The sequence below is a fragment of the Hemicordylus capensis genome, chromosome 4 (assembly GCF_027244095.1).
Source record: "Hemicordylus capensis ecotype Gifberg chromosome 4, rHemCap1.1.pri, whole genome shotgun sequence".
Lineage (NCBI taxonomy): Eukaryota > Metazoa > Chordata > Lepidosauria > Squamata > Cordylidae > Hemicordylus > Hemicordylus capensis.
Genome location: NC_069660.1, coordinates 254,606,112 through 254,625,686, shown reverse-complemented (window position 1 = coordinate 254,625,686; position 19,575 = coordinate 254,606,112). Strand labels below are relative to the sequence as shown.

The following is a 19,575-nucleotide window of genomic DNA, read 5'->3' as shown; positions in this document are numbered from 1 at the left end:
ATATTAAAAGGTTCCTGAGGGGAGCAACCTTACTCTCACCCTTGGTGGTCCATATATTCCCATCTTAGAGCTCACACACCGTCCTCCGTGCGCTACCATGTGTGCCTTTTGAACCGATAAAGTCCATACCTCTGAGAGTTCTATCATACAAAACAGCCTTCTTGATAGCGATAACTTCTGTACATAGGACCTCAGAACTACATGCTTTGTTGGCACACAAGAACTTTTGCATCTTTTCGGCTGACTCGGTTCGGCTGATACCGGACCCCATTACCAGACCTAAGGTGTCTTCGGCCTACCATCAATCACAAGATGTCATATTACCCTCGTTCTGCCCTAGACCAGTACACACAAAAGGAATGAGAGTGGCACAAGCTGGACGTGCACAGATGTCTTAAGATGTATTTGAGATGTACAGGGGACTTTAGGGTGGAGGCCCTGTTCGTTAATTTTCTTCCTGCCTCCATGGGAAATCAGGCATCAGCATCTACTGTTGCCAGGTGGATGCGTGTGTGCATCTCTCTGGCCTATGAGTCATTACACCTTCAATCTCCAGAACATATACAGTGAGAGAAATAAGTATTTGATCCCCTGCTGATTTTGTCCGTTTGCCTTCTGACACAGAAATGATCAGGCTATAATTGGAATGGTAGGTTTATTGTAGCTGAGAGACAGAATAACAACAAACAAACCCTCAAAAGCCCAGTGCCCAAAAGTCAGCGATGGATTTGCATTGTAGTGAGGGAAATAAGTATTCGATCCCCTATCAACTAGCAAGATTTCAGGCTCCCAGGTGTCTTTTCACTATATGCAGGTAACGAGCTGAGATGAGGAACATCCTCTGTAAGGGAGTGCTCCTAATCCCAGCTTGTTACAGTACCTGTATAAAAGACACCTGTCCATAGAAGCAAGCAATCATTCAGCTTCCAAACTCACCACCATGCCCAAGACCAAAGAGCTGTCGAAGGATGTCAGGGACAAGGTTGTAGACCTGCACAAGGCTGGACTGGGCTACAAGACTATCGCCAAGCAGCTTGGTGTGAAGGTGACTACAGTTGGCACGATAACTCGCAAATGGAAGAAACGCAAAATAACTGTCAATCTCCCTCGGTCTGGGGCTCCATGCAAGATCTCACCTCGTGGAGTTGCAATGATCTTGAGAACGGTGACAAAGCAGCCCAGAACTACACGGGGGGAACTTGTCAATGATCTCAGGGCAGCTGGAACCATAGTCACCAAGAAAACAATTGATAACACACTACGCCGTGAAGGACTGAAATCTTGCAGTGCCCGCAAGGTCCCCCTGCTCAAGGCAGCACATGTACAGGCCCGTCTGCAGTTTGCCAATGCACATCTGAATGATCCAGAGGAGAACTGGGCGAAAGTGTTGTGGTCAGATGAGACCAAAATCGAGCTCTTTGGCATCAACTCAACTCGCCGTGTGTGGAGGAGGAGGAATGCTGCCTATGAGCCCAAGAACACCATCCCCACTGTCAAACATGGAGGTGGACACATTATGCTTTGGGGGTGTTTTTCTGCTAAGGGGACAGGACACCTTCACCGCATCGAAGGGACGATGGACGGGACCATGTGCCGTCAGATCTTGGGTGAGCACCTCCTTCCCTCAGCCAGGGCATTGAGAATGGGTCGTGGATGGGTATTCCAGCATGACAATGACCCAAAACACACAGCCAAGGCAACAAAGGAGTGGCTCAAGAAGAAGCACATGAAGGTCCTGGAGTGGCCCAGCCAGTCTCCAGACCTTAATCCCATAGAAAATCTGTGGAGGGAGCTGAAGGTTTGGGTTGCCAAACATCAGCCTCGAAACCTTTCTGACTTGGAGAGGATCTGCAAAGAGGAGTGGGACAACATCCCTCCTGAGTTGTGTGCAAACCTGGTGGCCAACTACAAGAAACGTCTGACCTCTGTGATTGCCAACAAGGGTTTTGCCACCAAGTACTAAGACATCTTTTTGTGAAGGGATCAAATACTTATTTCCCTCACTACAATGCAAATCCAATGGCACACTCTACCAGAGCAGTGGCAACATCTGCTGCTTTTTCAACTAACGCTCCTGTATATGAGATATGTATGGTGGCTACTTGGAAGGCGCCATCAACATTCACAAAGCACTACAAGATTGACTTATATGCCTCCTCTCAGGCTGCATTTTGTTGCTGGGTGCTTTAACAAGTTCTTCCCACAGAGTAGGCAAGGACATTCCCTCCCACAGAGTGTTATGGCCAGAGCTGTGGTGTGTCTCAATCAGAGATGTCCTTGGCTCCAGACAGCAGAGAGCGGAGCATTGGTTCACTTACCGTGAAGGCTTCTTCTTGCTGCTGGAGCCGAGGACATCTTGGCCCTTCCAGGTGGTGTCCTGGCCTACTCCATGGGAAGCCAAGATGTACTAGAATGTACAATTCTTTCATCTGTTAATCTGGTGGTTACTTCTTTATTTCCTCTTTATTACTCTTTAAACTGTTTCTTCATAGTTATGTTCAGTGCTACTTGCACATTTGGCCTAAAGGAACTGGGCGGGGTTATCCGTCCCGGGCTCTTAAGGCTAATAACACTTTTAAATTAGTCCTGCCTGGGAGCACGTGGGAAAACTAAACCAATCAGAGGTGTCCTCGGCTCCAGCAGCCAGAAGAAGCCTTCACAGTAAGTGAACCAATGCTCCATTTCTTCAAAGAGGTGCTGAAATGATTTGGGCACATCCCTACTGCTTTTAGAATTGTTGTACTGAAATGCCACATTAGGCGTAGAGTGCACACTGGCTTACCTAGCTGAGGCTGGAGTGTTCTGGTGACCCACCTCAGGCTTGTGGCAAGCTCTCCTTTTTAGATGAATACAGAAAAACTTTATTTTCTGAAATTTTTTTTTGTGATTGAGTTTATTACTGCTGACCCTTAAATCAGCAGTAATGGTAGTTAATTTAAGATGGATTTTTATGTTGCTTGATGATTGCATTTTAAAATTAATAACACTCTGTAAGCCACCTTGAAAAACTTGCAGGAGGCAAACAGCAAGCTAGACTCTCTTACAGCTTTCTTAGGAGGAGCCAGTGCTGTAGCAAGTTACAACATAGCCACCATCCTTGAGAGTCCTGACTTGTCTCACATGGCAGCCAAGGACCTAGCAGATCCTATAGATTTAGTGGAGGACTGGAGGGATGTGAGTACCCCCAACAAGAATGCTTAGCCATGACAGCTTCCTGGCCAGGTTTTCCAAAAATCTAGATACAAATCTGAAAGTAGGAGCCTTTCTTGTAGATACTCCTGGTGTAAGTGCAGAAGGTACTGTTCTTTTTCCTTTAGTGGTACCTCTAGCAGCTCTTCCAGAGGGTATCAAGAGCTCAAAGGAGCATTTCCCCCCACCTGCCAGACCCTCACAGCCTTAGTCACCAAGGACATAAGGCAATCAATAGTCAGACCTCTTAGAGCAGGGATACCCTCCTGCAAATGTTGGCCTTCACTTCCCATAATCCTTGGCTATTGGCCACTGTTGTAGTTGTAGTTCAAAAACAGTGGGGGTGGGGCTAGGTTGAGCAGGTCTGCCTTAGAGGAATATTCCTGCCTGTTCTGGAGATTCTAGTGCTTTGGATAAGAACAGGCAAACTGAATGAACAGGGCATCCAACAGGGTCCTTGTCATGGATGTTTTCAGGTGGTTTGGTTTGGGGCTAGAAAGATAGCCCTCTGGCTGGAGCCAAGCATTGAAGCCTTATTTATTTTATTATTATTTATTTATAATATTTTTATACCATCTGATATGTATATCTCTAGCCGGTGTGCAAAATTTAAAATATTTACGTTAAGACAGATTAAAATACACTACACAATAAAAACAATAATGTAAAACAGTTATTAAAACAAATTATTAAAATTATTAAGATTTATTCTAATTAAAAGCCTGCGAGAACAAGAGAGTCTTGAGGGTCTTCCTGAAAACAAACAGAGAAGGAGATGCTCTTATTTCAGCAGGGAGCATATTCCAAAGCCCCAGGGCAGCCACAGAGAAAGCCCGGTCCTGGGTCGCCACCAAATGAGCTGGTGGCAACCATAACTGGACCTCTCCAGAAGATCGTAACAGGCGGAAGGGTTTATGACAAAGGAGGCGCCCACTTAAATAGCCTGGACCCAAGCCATTAAAGGCTTTATAGATGATAACAAGCAGTTTGTATTTCACCCGGAAACAAATTGGCAGCCAGTGCAGTTCTTTCAAAACTGGTGTTATATGGTCCCTTCGTTTTGTCCCAGAGACCAATCTGGCTGCTGCATTCTGTATCAATTGTAGTTTCTGGACTATGTACAAAGGCAGCACCATGTAGAGTGCATTACAGTAACCCTCTTCATGTACCTAACAGCGGCAGCAAGACTGATATTTGCACGCAAATGGAAAGATAGTCAATGCCCATCTAAAGGGGATTGGATCCTTAAAATACTAGAATTGGCAGAAATGGCGAAATTAACATCACTACTAAGAAATAAATTTGAAGATTTCAAAAAAGAATGGGACCCTCTTCTTGTCTATTTAAAAATACACCATAAAATGGATTTTTCTCAGGCCTTTAAGGGCTATTAACAAATGTGTCAAAAATATTCTTAAGTTTATATGATTTATTGGGGAGAGAATGTTTAATCTACAGGCAAGAAATGGTTATTGTCAATAACACTTGTTCCAATGACTGAGATGGAAGTCTTCATCGTATGTCTTCGTGAATGTTTGTACAAGTTGTGTTTGTCCTTTTGTGTTGTGAAACTTGAATAAAAAGTATATTTTTTTAAAAAATAGAGTGCATTACAGTAGTCAAGCCTGGAGGTTACCAGCACATGTACCACTGTTTTAAGGTCATTCACCTCTAGAAATGGATATAGGTGACGCATCAGTCAAAGCTGATAAAAGTGCTCCTGGCCACTGCCTCAACCTGGAAAACATGGGAGAGTTTTTGGGTCCAGGAGCACTCCCAAACTTATGTACCTGATCTTTCTGTGGGAACATAACCCCATCCAGAATAGGCAGATCTAAGCCATCTCCAATGCTTTTTAACATCTCCATGAAACCGCTGGGAGAGATCATCAGGGGATGACACCCAGATCTACTTCTCCATGTCAACTTCTTCAGGAGCTGGCATATCCTCCCTAGATGCCTGCCTGGAAGCAGTAATGGGCTGGATGAGGGAGAATAAACTGAAGCTGAATCCAGATAAGACGGAGATACTTATTGTGCAAGGTCAGAACTCCAGAGACAATCTTAATCTACCTGTTCTAGATGGAATCACACTTCCCCAAAAGAAACAGGTCCGCAGTCTGGGAGTACTTCTGGATTCACACCTTCCCCTGATTTCTCAGGTTGAGGCGGTGGCCAGGAGTGCTTTCTATCAGCTCCGGCTGATACGCCAGCTGCACCTGTTTCTCAAGATCAATGACCTCAAAACAGTGGTACATCTGTTAGTAACTTCCAGACTGGACTTCTGTAATGCGCTTTACGTGGGGCTGCCTTTGTACGTAGTCTGGAAACTTCAGTTGGTTCAGAATGCGGCAGCCAGGTTGGTCTCTGGGTAATCTCGGAGAGACCATGTTACTCCTTTACTGATGGAGTTACACTGGCTGCCAATAGGTTCCCGGACAAAATACAAAGTGCTAGTTATAACTTATAAAGCCCTACACAGCTTAAGCCCTGGGTATCTAAGAGAGCGTCTTCTTCACTACGAGCCCCACCGTCCATTGAGGTCATCCGAGGAGGTTCATCTCCAGTTACTGCCAACTCGTTTGGTGGCTATCCAGAGACAGGCCTTCTTGGTCACTGCCCCAAGATTGTGGAATGCACTCCCTGCTGAGATACGGTCCTCCCCATCTCTGGCAATTTTCAAAAAACACCTGAAAACCCATCTTTTCACCCAAACTTTCTCAGCTTCCTAAATTTTTTAGGTTTTAATCTGCTTTATTTTTAAACTGTTAAATTGTTTTAAGTTTTTTGTATATGTTTTTAACTGTTTTATGCTATTGTTAACCACCCAGAGATGAAAGTTTGGGGCGGTGTACACATTTGATAAATAAATAAAATAAATATATAAAAATCTCTTGGGTCCCAACCCCCCACAGTCAGTACCTCCATCTTATTTGGATTCAACCTGTTTGTTATCCCTCATCCACCGCATTACCGCCTCCAGGCAGGCATTTAGGGAAGATATGCCATTTCCTGATTAAAATAACTTTAGACTTTTAGTTCCACAGCCCAGAATGGGTGGAGGGGGAGGGGGAAGCAACCCTCATGGGCATGTTCCTGGCATCAAAAAGGGCATTTGGAGGGAGGGGATAAAAGAAAAAATTGCTTTCCCCCTCTCCCTCTGCCCTGCATGGGGCTGTCCAGCCCAGCATGGACTGTAAAGTAAGGCTTCAGCGCAGCTTAGTTCCAGCCACTCTGCAAAAGTGGAGCCCTTATTCTTCCCTTATAGCACTATGGAAGATGTGGACCACTGTTCTTAGTGATTGGTTTGGAAAAATGCAGTGTAACCAATAAAAACAAATACCTACAGATTTTTACTACAGACTTTTGAAAGCCACCAATTTTGTTGTTGTTGTTTAGATGAATATAAAGGGAAGGGTAGTATTTAGAAAGAAAAGTCATGTTCGGATGAAAAAGATGTTTCCAAAAAAAGTTTTTGTTTTTTTTTTGTAGTTGGGTTGTTAACTCTGTTATACTTTTTGCAAGCCACCCTAAGCAGATGGATATGCAAGTATTTTTGTTACTGTATGAACTTTTGGTTGTCTCTGCTTATGACAAAACTGATAAGCTGTCAATTGTTGCAGGAGATAAAAACTCAACTGAAGCTGAAGCATGATGCTCAGGTAACTCTGTACAGGAGATACAGGCAAGGGGATCTCCCTGATATCCAGATTGAATACAGCAGTCTAATTACCCCTTTACAGGGTGTGGCACAGGTACTTTCAGCAGAATTTCTTCATTTTAACCAGATAGCTTTGGGGAAAGCAAGTTTGGCAAAGAGATCTCAAAACATCTGTGTACTTTTAGACTTAAATTCTTTAAGTTCATTTAGACTTCAGATTCTTTTGTTGAAGTTGCCTGAATAGTGTGAAGCTATTCTTGTAAATTGGTTCCATGCGGTCATCCAGAATTTGTTTCCAGGTCTTGCAATTAGTTGCAGACTGAAGACAGTTGATAATACTGGTTGCATCCATACTATCAGCTGCTGATAGTACTGGTTGCAACATAATTTCTGCAATTCTTTGCCACACTACCTTTTTAAGATTTTTATTTTTGTGATGATGTGTTATGGGGTCTGTTGCTTATTGTTATTAGGAGAGCTGTAAAGAGGAGTGGGCGGAAATAACAGATGGGTGGGCTTTCATATAATCTTTGGTAATGAATTAAGTCTTCTTTTTAAAACCCTACTGCTTCCTTTCGCACCCATGGAATTAGCAGCTGTGACCATGTACTACAAGTACCAGGGACTGAGCAGCAACAGTTACACTGATTATTGATGGGGATGAATATGGGGAATGACCTCTCCTCCAAAAAAGCAGCAAATAGCATTCAGAAATTCCTGCTTTAGGAGTTATGAGCTAGACCTTCCATCTCTGAGACAGTAGTGAAAGGAAGAGAGACTAGTCCCTATAATGCCATAGTAAAAGTCCTGGGAAATATATTCCTAGGTCATGTGAACTCTTGTGAACTGGAGTGAAATTGAATTTACATGGGGAAGGCTTTTTTTTTTAATAGCAAGAAACGCTTGAGATCTTCTTTTTTGTGGGGGGGATACCTTTATTCACCTGCTGCCTTCATAGTAAGCATGATGCTTCTACAGAAAAGCACTCGTTAAAAGTTTCAACTCCAAGGAGTTGGTTATGATATCTTGTCTGACAGCCCAATCCTGTGCATGTTGACTCGGAAGCGAGTCCCACTGAGTTCAGTGGGCTCTTATAACCAGGAAATTGGCAGAGCAACTGTGATGAGACAATAATTTCCCCAACTTTTTTAGGTATGAGAAGAAATAAAGTGCTGCATGTCTTATTGACACCATCTTCTAATCCTGTGTTTAACAAGATTAATATCTATCATTCACTTTATATGTCAGCAGTAGTTTCAGCGTTCACAAACTGCTAAATAAGTGTTATGATGCCCTAGAGCCTGACAATTCATTGTAGAACATCTGACCTCTCCCAAACTTGTTAAATATGTGCTTTAAATTTGGGTCACCCTGCCTGTGACCCAGATGTAGAAATGGTGCATACTACTTGGCATTGTGAAAGAACCAGCGCAGTAGTGATGCAAACCCTTGTACCAAGGATGTATTGCTTGTATTGTCAATTACAGAGAGATCCTACCCTGGCCAAACAGCTCTTCAGCAGTTTGTTTAGTGGAATTCTCAAAGAACTGAAACACTCTAAGTCGCAATCTGAGAGGAACACCGTCATCCAGCAGTTGGTGCAAGATTTCAACCACTTCCTGACCACAACTGTATTGTATTTCCCACCATTCATAGCTTGCATCCAGGTAATGTTGCATTTGAAAACCTGTATTCTTATTCTGTATTTTTATGCTTGTGGAAAATGTAAATGAAGACCACCAGATAGTAACTCAATGTAGTGCCATTCTTGACTTATATTTGCTCATCCTTCTAATGACCTGCTAGTTCCTTATGCTAATAATATCCTGACAGTTATCTTAATTCTTATTCTCCGCAATATAAAATGCATCTATTTGGCTAATTTCCTTATGAACAAGGCTTCATCTTCTCAGTTTTGAAAGGCAGAAATGTCAAATTGATCAGATGGTTATGCTTTTGAAAAGTTAACAATGGTTTAGCAATTGCTGAATGATCAAAATAGGGTTTGGAGATTGGCAGTGGTTAGATGCAATACTGAACGATGGTTAAAAAGAAGTAAGGGGGATTTTGAATGCAAGAATAGACAGGGATGGGGAGGGAGGGACGGGGCTTGTTGCTGGAGCCTTCCACTCAGCATTGATGGCATTCTCAAAACAATCAAGAAATGGAATGGTTTGTTGAAGAGCTTTGCTCTTAGGAAACACTAAAGAATCGCTGGAGAACAGCAGCTCCTAAGCCTGACACAAAAGGTCAAATACAAGAACTGATGAGCCTTATGAAGAATACTGAAGACACCTGGAAGAAACCAAGGCAGAAAAAGTGTCCTCTTCAGCAATCCAATCACCATCTTTTCCACCTGAAGGTAGAGGAAATGGCACATCTTGAGAAGATGGAATTCCCGGCAAGGATCTCTGGGCAGAAAATGTGATGTTGGATCCTGTGGACGTGGAGACCAGATCCCACATCATGAGAATCTGAGGAACTCCATATAGACACGATGGAGAAGCAGGAGGAAAGTGATGTCTACGACTATTGAGAGGTGATTTATGCCTATATCTGAAGCCCTCTTTTTACTGATGGAAATGAGAGGATGATGAAGCTGATGGAGAAGGAGAAGCTGTACACCTATAGGCTTTCTTTTAAGAAGTAGGACTTCTGAGCACCGCATCCACACCTGTAGATCAGCTTTAGGATCTTTATCTGTTGCATTTCTAACAAATTTTTAAGAATTTCTCTTGTTAGTTGGTATGCAGGCGACGCAATACACAAAAGATGACTCACAATTTCTCCTTAAGGACTTTTTATTGCGTAAAAAGAAAAGCAGATAAAAACAAACAAGCAAACATTTCAATGTCAAAAACGTCAGCTTGCGTGTTTTTCCTAATCTTTCTGTGGATCACAATTTTATATTGTTCTAGCTTCCATCCTAATTACACATAACCGGGTAGCAATTTCTTAATCAACAAATAAGGCAGAGGGAAGAGATGAAGGGAAGGGGGCAGGAATTTAGAATTTCTCATTCTAAATTGGGATGAACAGAGTGTCTATCCACCACAACAGAAGGAGAGGATTTATTAGTAGCAGAATTGTTCTCCAAGGGTCACTGGACACCTCATTCTAGTTCTGTTCAATGGTTCCAAGTTGTTTGGAGATGATATCCTCAAAGTTATCCTTGTAGAGACACATGATAAGCTCAAGGCCACTGAGCTTGATCACTGCAAGATATTCCCCTCAGGGGATGAAGCCGCTCTGGGAAGAGCATAAGGTTTCAAGTTCCCTCCCTGGCTTCTCCAAGATAGGGCTGAGAGAGATTCCTGCCTGCAACCTTGGAGAAGCTGCTGCCAGTCTGTGAAGACAATACTGAGCTAGATAGACCAATGGTCTGACTCAGTATATGGCAGTTTCTTATGTTCCTAAGGCCCTACCATTGGTTCCCAAGAGTGATGACAAGAAGCCATTTAGGCATCTGGCTTCTTCCTTTCATCCCTCATGAACTTCTGTGCCAGGGAGTTTGGTGTCCAGCATCCTGCCTGGCCTGGATCCAGATTCCATACCAGATTCTCCAACAGATCCTGCAACAGTTCTTGATGCTCCTTCCACAACAATGAGAGGAGAGCTGGTCTTGTGGTAGCAAGCATGACTTGTCCCCATAGCTAAGCAGGGTCTGCCCTGGTTGCATCTGAATGAGAGACTTGATGTGTGAGCACTGCAAGATATTCCCCTCAGGGGATGAAGCCGCTCTGGGAAGAGCAGAAGGTTTCAAGTTCCCTCCCTGGCTTCTCCAAGTCAGTGCTGAGAGAGATTCCTGCCTGCAACCTTGGAGAAGCCATTGCCAGTCTGTGAAGACAACACTGAGCTAGATAGACCAATGGTCTGACTCAGTATATGGCATGTTCCTATGCTGCCAAGAACCCTCCTAACTGAGCAAAAAGAGGTGCCTTTTTAAAGTTGCGGTTCTCTTTATTTAGCAGGGGGAGAGCAACTGGCCCTATCCATCTCTAGCTCAGTATCCCTACAGTGGCTGTTGCTGGTGTCTGTCTTATGTTTCTTTTTAGATTGTGAGCCCTTTGGGAACAGGGAGCCATCTTTATTTATTTTTATTTCTCTGTGCAAACTGTTTTGGAAACTTTTGTTGAAAAGCGGTATATAAATATTCCTCACATTCGCAAGACTGCAAAGCAGTAGCAGACCCAGCTCTGACCAGGCCACCTATAGGGGGAAGACCAGCTGCAAGATTCCCCCCCCCCACACACACACACCTAGGAAGTATCCTCAACATATAACTGGGTATTTAAAATCCATTTCCCAAGTACTTAATCGTTATCCAGCATACCTCATGACAGATTTCTATCATCTCCTTGATCCATATGCCATGTCAAGCACTCCACTCTTCTGCAGGAAATTCAACATCATTTGTTCATCTATGCCATTCAGCCTGTTCCAGTATAACAAAAGCCCCAGAAGTTTATTCTCTTATTTTTCTTGTACCCAAAAGGGACGGCAGTTGGAGAGCCATCTTGGACTTCAAGCATTTCAATCACTTTGTATGACATTGCAAATTCAAAATAGAAACTCTTTGGTTCCTCATGGAAGCTCGGTCATCCAATGACTTCCTGTTATCCTTTGGTCTCCAAGAAGCATACTTGCATATTCCCATTTGCAGCATACACAGATGTTTTCTCTGCTTGTATACAGCCTTTGGTATCAGTCCAGACCCTCCCTTTCGATCTGCCATTAACCCCAAAGTTGGTTATCAAGCGCATGGTGGTGCTGGTGGCTCATCTCCATCTGTAGAGAATCCATATATATACCTCTTCTTCTCCTCTGATACCCATTTCATGAGTCGGGCCTCTTGGGCTGCCTACAGACACACAAATTCCTGGTGAACATTGCCACGAGTCATCTTTGGCCATCTCAGCAACTAATTCATCTAGCAGTTCAGTCCCTGTGGATTCTTCCTCATATACCACATTTTAAAAATTGTTTTAATGAATTGTTTGGCGTTGTATTGTTCTGTATAGTTAGGCTTAAATTTGAACATGCCTGTAGAGCTATTTAAAAGGATTAATCACAACTGTGTGACTAGCTTGGTTTGAGTCAGTCTTTTTGAGAGATTTCCTGAAAAGTTGAACTTTGGAAATGATTTGGTGAGAATAGGATTTTTATATAAGTTGGGAAGGATTTATAGGTACTTTATACCTATATAATGGTGTAAAGTACATTTAAATATTGTTTATATCATATTGATATTCTTTTCTGTGCATGGATGATAGTTTTTAAAGAAAGAATTGAAGCTTATGTTTGCACAGTTGTGAGTGGTCCGATTTGTTACATTGACAGTCTTCTTTATGAGTCATTGGATTTTTGCATTTTTTGCAGTATTTTGATAGGGGTTTTTTTTTACTTGAAATAACATTTCTATCTCTTGTTAAAAAAATTCAAATTCATTTGGGAGATTTTTTTGCTGTTGCTGAATCATTAAGAAGTTGAACCTTGATTAGGATTCATACCTGAAGACTGAGGGTCAAACATGTTGTTGCACATAGTAGTGAGTTCCTTTGTCCATTCTGACATGTTCTTTGTGGGCATGACAGTTTTGGAGATATAAAGCTAAAGTGTGCCATCAAGTCGATTTGGACTCCTGGCGCCCACAGACCCCTGTGGTTGTCTTTGTTAGAATACAGGAGTGGTTCACCATTGCCTCCTCCCACACAGTCTGAGATGATGCCAAAAATAAAGCTTTTGTATTGCTTGGTACTCTTTGTTTGGGGTTATTTTGGTTTTTGGTTTTTTTTTCATTCTTGTTTAGTGTGCTTTCCTGTTGTGTATTTAAACTCTGATCTTGAATAGCTTATTTGTGTCCTCATATCACTGTGTAGTGTACTTTCCCCATCTCCACTCTACATCACTGGCAGCTGTTGGGGGTCAGAAAAACACACAGCACTGTGATGTTAGTGCATGAATAAGTCGACCTAGATACTATAAGTGGGCAGGGCGTGGTTGTGGTGGGATGAAACTCGTGGTTACTACTCTTTTCTAACTTGGGAGAGAAGCACCTTTTAAAAGTGATGGTTGTCTTATGATTAGCAGAGGGGAGAGCAACTGTCCTTATCCAGCCCCAACACAGTGTCCCTCCAGGGGCTGTTGCTGGTGCCTGCTTTGTGTTTCTTCTTTGATTTGGAGTCCTTTTGTGACAGGGAACCATCTTATCCCCCCCACCCCAAACCACTTTGAGAGTTGTTGTTTTTGTTGAAAAGTGGTATATAAGTATTCTTAATAATAATGTAATGTGTCATTTTGGCTTCAGAAAACAATCCGAATAGTTAATTATTTGTGTTTTGGTATAAAAGGAAATGAGTTATCAACACAAAGAACTGCTGGATCTCAACGCTTCTAGTGTGAGTACCAGCTGCTTAGCAAGTTTACAGCAACCAGTGGGTATCCTGCTTCTTGAACAAGCTTTAGTTCACCTTTCCCCTGAGGAGGACGAGCCACCCTCAAAACGTATGCGCGGGAAGGCAGAACTTTCTCCAGATGTGACTAGATGGATTGAACTAGCTAAGTAAGTTTCTCTTCAGAAAGAAATCAGTTTGTTTTTTACCCTAACCTAGAGATTTGTGTCAATTGCTTATGATGTTCAATCCTTTTTTAAATTGGAGAGGAATACTGTGAAATTTCAATTGCTCCTTGGCTATGCTTGGACATTTTTTAATACGCTGCAATATGGGTTTTGTTGAAAGTGGTAGTAGTCTTTGTGCTCTCAGAATATTGCTCAGCTCCAGAGTTATATTTCCGTATGTTTTTATTTTAATCAGTTGTTAAAAACCCTTAATTAAATATCCAACATTTTATCACTGATGTTGAAATACTTTGTCATTTAACTAATCTGCTTTTCAGCTCCAGCCAACTTCATGTCACTGAGGGACATGTACATCATCTTGATAATCAAAAGTTAGGATAAATAATATGTGCATAATGCATTCAGATTTGTCCTTGATAATTTTCACTTTCTAGGCTTTATCGTTCTGTTGGAGATTATGATGTTTTACGAGGTATTTTTAGTGGAAAGATTGGCACTAAGGAAATTACCCAGAAGGCCTTATTATCAGAAGCAAAAAGCGATTATGCCGAAGCAGCTAAACAATATGATGAGGTGCTGTTCTATTATTTTATAAAGTGTCTTATTATGGGTTATCTGAAGGGATGTTTCAAACAGATACTGATCTTTTAAAAGCCTTTCAAATCACAATTTCTCTTTTGACCAGGATAATTGTCGTAGTGAGGGAGAGAAATGAAGCACGCTTAGAAATATTTAGACTTCAGTAAGGTAGCTCTATAGAATATCCTTATTAGTATGCTAAAGTACATATGGAGGAATTACCATAAAGTGCATTTTACTCAATACTTTAAAAAAATTTCAAGCTCTAAAAAGGCATCAATTAAACTACCTTAAGAGTCTTAGATTTTTATTTTTACATTTTTATTAGTGACAGAGTAAATCTGTGGTATTGCAGATGCTTAAATGCAAGTCATGTTGAGGTATGTAAAAATAGCTTTGTTAAAGAAGAACCTGTTTGGGAAGATATCTAGAATATTTTTATTATTTATTTTGTATGATATGAACTCTATTACTTATCCATTTTGCTAGGTGTGTATATGTGGTTCTTCTCCCCCCTGCCCGCCCCCTAGAGGAATCAATACTGTTTTAGGAATGGAAACAGTTATATGTTCAGAGAAATGCTAAACAACATCTTAGTGATAAACAGGTTTTGTCTGTCTTTACATCTGTAGGCACTTTCTACACAAGACTGGCCTGATGAAGAACCAACAGAAGCAGAAAAGGACTTTTGGGAATTTGCATCTCTTGAATGTTACAACCATCTGACAGAATGGAAATCTCTGGAATACTGTTCAACAATTAACATTGATAATGCACAGCCCCCAGACCTAAATAAAACTTGGAGTGATCCATTTTACCAGGTTTGAAAATATATATATTTGCCAAATATTATATTGTATTTGTCCTTTGTAACAGACTGCTGGTTGTATTTCTTAAGCTGTGTTTATATGTTAGGGCCAAACTATATGTTATGCATGAAATGCATGCTTGATCTCTAGGTGTGTGTGTTTTTCCACATACCCAGTAGATGGGGGTATTTTGATCAGGAATGGGGGCAGAGTGGACATACACTTGAGCAAATGTGCAATGAACACAGGCTGCCACTAGGGGGAGCCGTACCCAAAATTCCAACTTAAATAATAATTTCCCCATCAGGATCAATGAGAAATTCAAAAGTATTAATACCTCCCGAATCGCTCGACAAAAAGCCTTGAAATTTCACATGGAGTTGCTACATGATTATGATGATGATGATTTATTCGATTTCTATACCATCCTTCCAAAAATGGCTCAGGGCTATTTACACAGAGAAATAATACATGAATAAGATGGATCCCTGTCCTCAAAGGGCTCACAATATAAAAAGAAGCATAAGATAGACACCAGCAACAGTCACTGGAGGTACTGTGCTGGGGAGGGATATGGCCAGTTACTCTCCCCCTGCTAAATAAAGAGAATCACCACATTAAAAGGTGCCTCCTTGCCAAGTTAGCAGGGGTAACTACTAACTAATAGGGGTAACTATTTAATGATAACATTAAATGTGTCTATATTCAAGGAGATCAGTCCATCTGTTGATTTTTAATAAATATTTTTTAAAGTTTAAAAACCCTTTTTAAAAAAGTTAAAAAATCAACAGGTGGACTGATCTCCATAAATATGCACACATTTAATGGTATTATCATGTAGGAGTAGCCACCTAATGGCGCAGCAGGAAAATGACTTGACTAGCAGGCCAAAGGTTGCTAGTTCGAATCCCCGCTGGTATGTTACCCAGACTATGGGAAACACCTATATCGGGCAGCAGCGATATAGGAAGATGCTGAAAGGCATCATCTCAGACCGCGTGGGAGATGGCAATGGTAAATCCCTCCTGTATTCTACCGAAGACAACCCCAGGGCTCTGTGGTCGCCAGGAGTCGACACTGACTTGACAGCACACTTTACTTTACTTTATCATGTAGGAATTCTGTGTGAAATATCAGGGCTTTCTGCTCAGCCATTCAGGAGATATTAATTATGTATGTATGTATGTATTTGTTTATTTCGGCCCAAGGCCAGCATAAATACAAAAAGAAAAAGAAACAACAACAGTAGTAAATACATAAAATACATAAAACATTAATACCTTCAGATACAGTATACATGGCTAATTTCGTTCAAATAAAACCGGTTAATTTGAAGTGCACAACCCAGCATCTCGTGCCTCAATCACTCTAAACCGAATCTTGTTTGCTATGAAGAGAAATTTTGCTACCCTCCTGTAAGCATACTCTGACTTAGCAGTAAGCAGGAAAAGGACCTTATCCCCATCAGAAGGGCAATTAGAATTGTAATGAGTTAGTAGTGGGGAGAGAAGCTTTCCCCTTAATTCAGTATAAAATCTGCACTTCAGCATCAGATGTTCTGTAGTCTCCACTTCACCGTTCTGGCAGGGGCATAATCTTTGATCGTAGGGCACCTTCCCAAAACGTCCTTCCAATACCACTGGATATTAATTATGTTTGTGTTTCTCATTGATCCCTATGGGGAAATTATCTGATTGGGCCCATGTTCAATTCTTTCATACAAGCCCCTTCAGAACTTGTTATGTAAGATCTCTCTACTTGGTATATAGTTTTGGATGAAAGAATCAAGTTATTTAAAAACAATTTAATTTGTAATAAATGTTATCTAAAGTAACATATAAACCTTGGACTTAGTTCATGGCAATAGCTCCTATATAACCTGCTGTTGGTTTACAATCACCTGAGACAAGTGATGTATAAAAACAATAATTTCAGTTCTCTTTTACTTTAGGAAACTTATCTACCATACATAATTCGCAGCAAGCTGAAACTTCTCCTTCAAGGTGGTGGTGACCAATCCTTATTGACATTTATTGATGAGGCTATGAAGACAGAACAAAAGAAAGCTCTTATAGAGATGTATTACAGTCAAGAGTTGAGTCTTCTCTACACTTTACAGGATGATTTTGACAGAGCCAAATACTATGTCAATAATGCCATGCAGGTGTTCATGCAGGTAATGGTTTCAAACATATCTAATGTGTTTCTCTTTACATCAGTGAAGATAATCTAAATTGATCAATGTTGCTCATTAATTATTGTGGAAGATTGACACTGAGAAATGGTGTTCTCCACCTCCTTGATGATTTAAAAGAGGCATAAATGGAGCTCATGTGTTAAAAATCTTATTCCCTGGGGTTGTTGGAGGTAGATTACTACACAAGGGAAATTATAGCACACAGGAGAATCCATTGATTATTTGAAGCTGCTCAAAGTGAAATCTCGTGTGTCGTCTTCAGAACTATTCGAGTATTGATTCACTGATGCACCAGAGTCGACTTACCAAGCTGCAGTCCATTCAGGCTTTAACAGAAATACAGGACTTCATCAACTTTATAAGCAAACCAAGTAAGGTGGTGGTGGTGGTTTTTGATACAATGCTTCTATTTATGGTTAATAGATACTTTTTCAGTAAACTTCAGTTTGGAAAAATTTAAGAGATAGTAATGGTTCCTTTCCCCAAATGTTTTCGTATTTTTATTACATCTAAAGTATATCTGGGTGGTACCTTTTCCTGGTAGTGGTAACTGCAGTTGCTAGATTTTTTAAAATCAGTTGGCTCTGATCCAGAGTATGCATAAAAAACTGGTATGTTTTGTGACCTTTGTGTTTGTTCGGCAGCACAGGGCAGCAGAATAAATTTGAATTTGGCATTCACTTTCAGTGAGCAGTAGAAAGACAGGTTGGTTACCTGTAGCTTATGATCTGGAGGTGATCAGTTGTCAGTCATGAGAAATGGGTTACTTCACCTGCGCAGGGACCTCACAGATGGATTAACTAGCTCCTCACTGGCGCCCCTCCATGCCGTGCACATTCCTCTTGCGTTGCTTTTTCCGGCAGCCGGGCACCATTTTGTCTCAGTTTCTTGGAGACCCGTCTGATGACAGTGTACCCACTCAGCGTGCGATTCATTGATCAAGTAGGTGTCAGTTGTGTGATGAAAATGTTGCAGCGGGGAGGTACGGGCAAGTCTCATGACTGACAACGGATCACCTCTAGATTATAAGTTAGTTAGTTATAAGTTTATTTGGTCATTGACCAGCAAACATTTTCAATACCAGATCATAAGTTACAGGTAAGCAACCTGTCTGTCTGGAAGTGATCCGTTGTCATCATGAGAAATGGGTGACTAGCTAGCTTTTGCTCCTGGAGGAGGGTGCAGCCATTCCACCCACTGTTGAAGAACCTGCTTGAGTACTTCTCTCCCAAAGTTGGCCTCCGCAGCCAAACATAAGTCTACAGCATACTGCTTGATGAAAGGCAGGTGCGAAGACCAGGTGGCTGCAGCACAGATGTCCTTAAAATGGAGGCCAGATAAGTGCGTAGCAGAAGCTGCGTACGCTCTAGTGGAGTGCGCTTTGATGAGTTTGGGAGGTTGTTGATTCTGTAACTTGTATGTTAAGAAAATGAGCTCCACCAACCAATTGGAAAGCCTCTGCCTGGAGACAGAGAGACCTCTGTTTTCCCCTTAAATAAGACAAAGAGCATCTTAGTACGTCTAATATGTGCTGTACGTTTCAGGTAGTAGAGGAGACAGCGGCAGACGTCAAAGGAGTGCAAAGCCTTGTCTATGTGGGACTCAGGAATTTGTAAAAAGGAGGGAAGGACAATATTTTGATTCAAGTGGAAGTCCATGACCACTTTAAGTAGGAAAGTGGGGGTCAGTATGCATCACGACCCTATTAGGATAGAATAGCTCAACATCGAGCTCGATATCGAGGCCTGGAGTGAAGAAGCCCTGAAACGTGGAGCTGGAATGCATGCTGGTGGTGCTCCAGAGCACTTAGCAGTTCCATCATCCAACAGCGCTTCATCTGCGGTATTGAAGAGCATGAGAGGTGATCTCAGAGGAGTCCTCGCAGGCGAGAGCAAGAGCGGTTTATGCTGGTGCCAGAGCACTGCAGCCGTCAGGGAAGACGGAGTAACATGGTGCGGGATGCCCACGTCTGTATCGACCATCAACATTGAAGAAGTCAAGGGGAAAACCAAAGTAGCCGGAAATGAGGACACCAACATCGACATCGAGGCAGAGACAGTGGTCGTAGTCGATATTGATGGGAAAGTCGGAAGTACCGAACGTGTCGGTGTCAAAAGAGGCACAGGAAAGGCAGCCTCTGTATTGGAAGCAGGAGGCTTCGACAGCATCGCTGACGGCATTGACGGTCAATACTGAATGGTCAATAGCGAAGGGGTCCTCGATCTCGAAGGACGAGCTGACTTCAACTTATGCCTTTTTAGAGGCGGTGAGTGACTGTCAGAGGACACACGATGTCATTTATGCTTCTTATGCCCATGGTCCGAAGACATGGGCTTTTTGAAGACAATTTCTTTGAGATTATCCTGCAGGTTTTTAGACTGTGTGCACACAGACCGGGCCCGGGACAGATATTGAAAGTTGGCCCGTCGATGTTGACACCGAGATTGATGCCGATTCTGGCCTCAGCGTTGGCGGACACAGCACATCTCCATAGAGAGCTGCTCTGAGGCGCAAAGAGCAGTTTTTCAGTATTTGCTTTGAGAAGAATCTGCAAATCCTAC

The 19,575-nt window shown here is 42.0% G+C and overlaps 1 protein-coding gene across 7 annotated transcripts in view; it reads left to right on the top strand.

Moving 5' to 3' along the window:
* PRKDC (protein kinase, DNA-activated, catalytic subunit) overlaps positions 1-19,575 on the top strand; it is a 208,749-nt gene that overhangs the window by 142,443 nt on the left and 46,731 nt on the right. For all 7 annotated transcript variants that reach the window (XM_053249047.1, XM_053249046.1, XM_053249045.1 and 4 more), the window contains 7 exons: positions 6,812-6,943; positions 8,337-8,516; positions 13,200-13,411; positions 13,864-14,002; positions 14,641-14,829; positions 16,769-16,993; positions 17,277-17,385. In XM_053249047.1, coding sequence (XP_053105022.1) covers positions 6,812-6,943; positions 8,337-8,516; positions 13,200-13,411; positions 13,864-14,002; positions 14,641-14,829; positions 16,769-16,993; positions 17,277-17,385 — 1,186 coding nt within the window. The remainder of the gene's footprint in view (positions 1-6,811; positions 6,944-8,336; positions 8,517-13,199; positions 13,412-13,863; positions 14,003-14,640; positions 14,830-16,768; positions 16,994-17,276; positions 17,386-19,575) is intronic.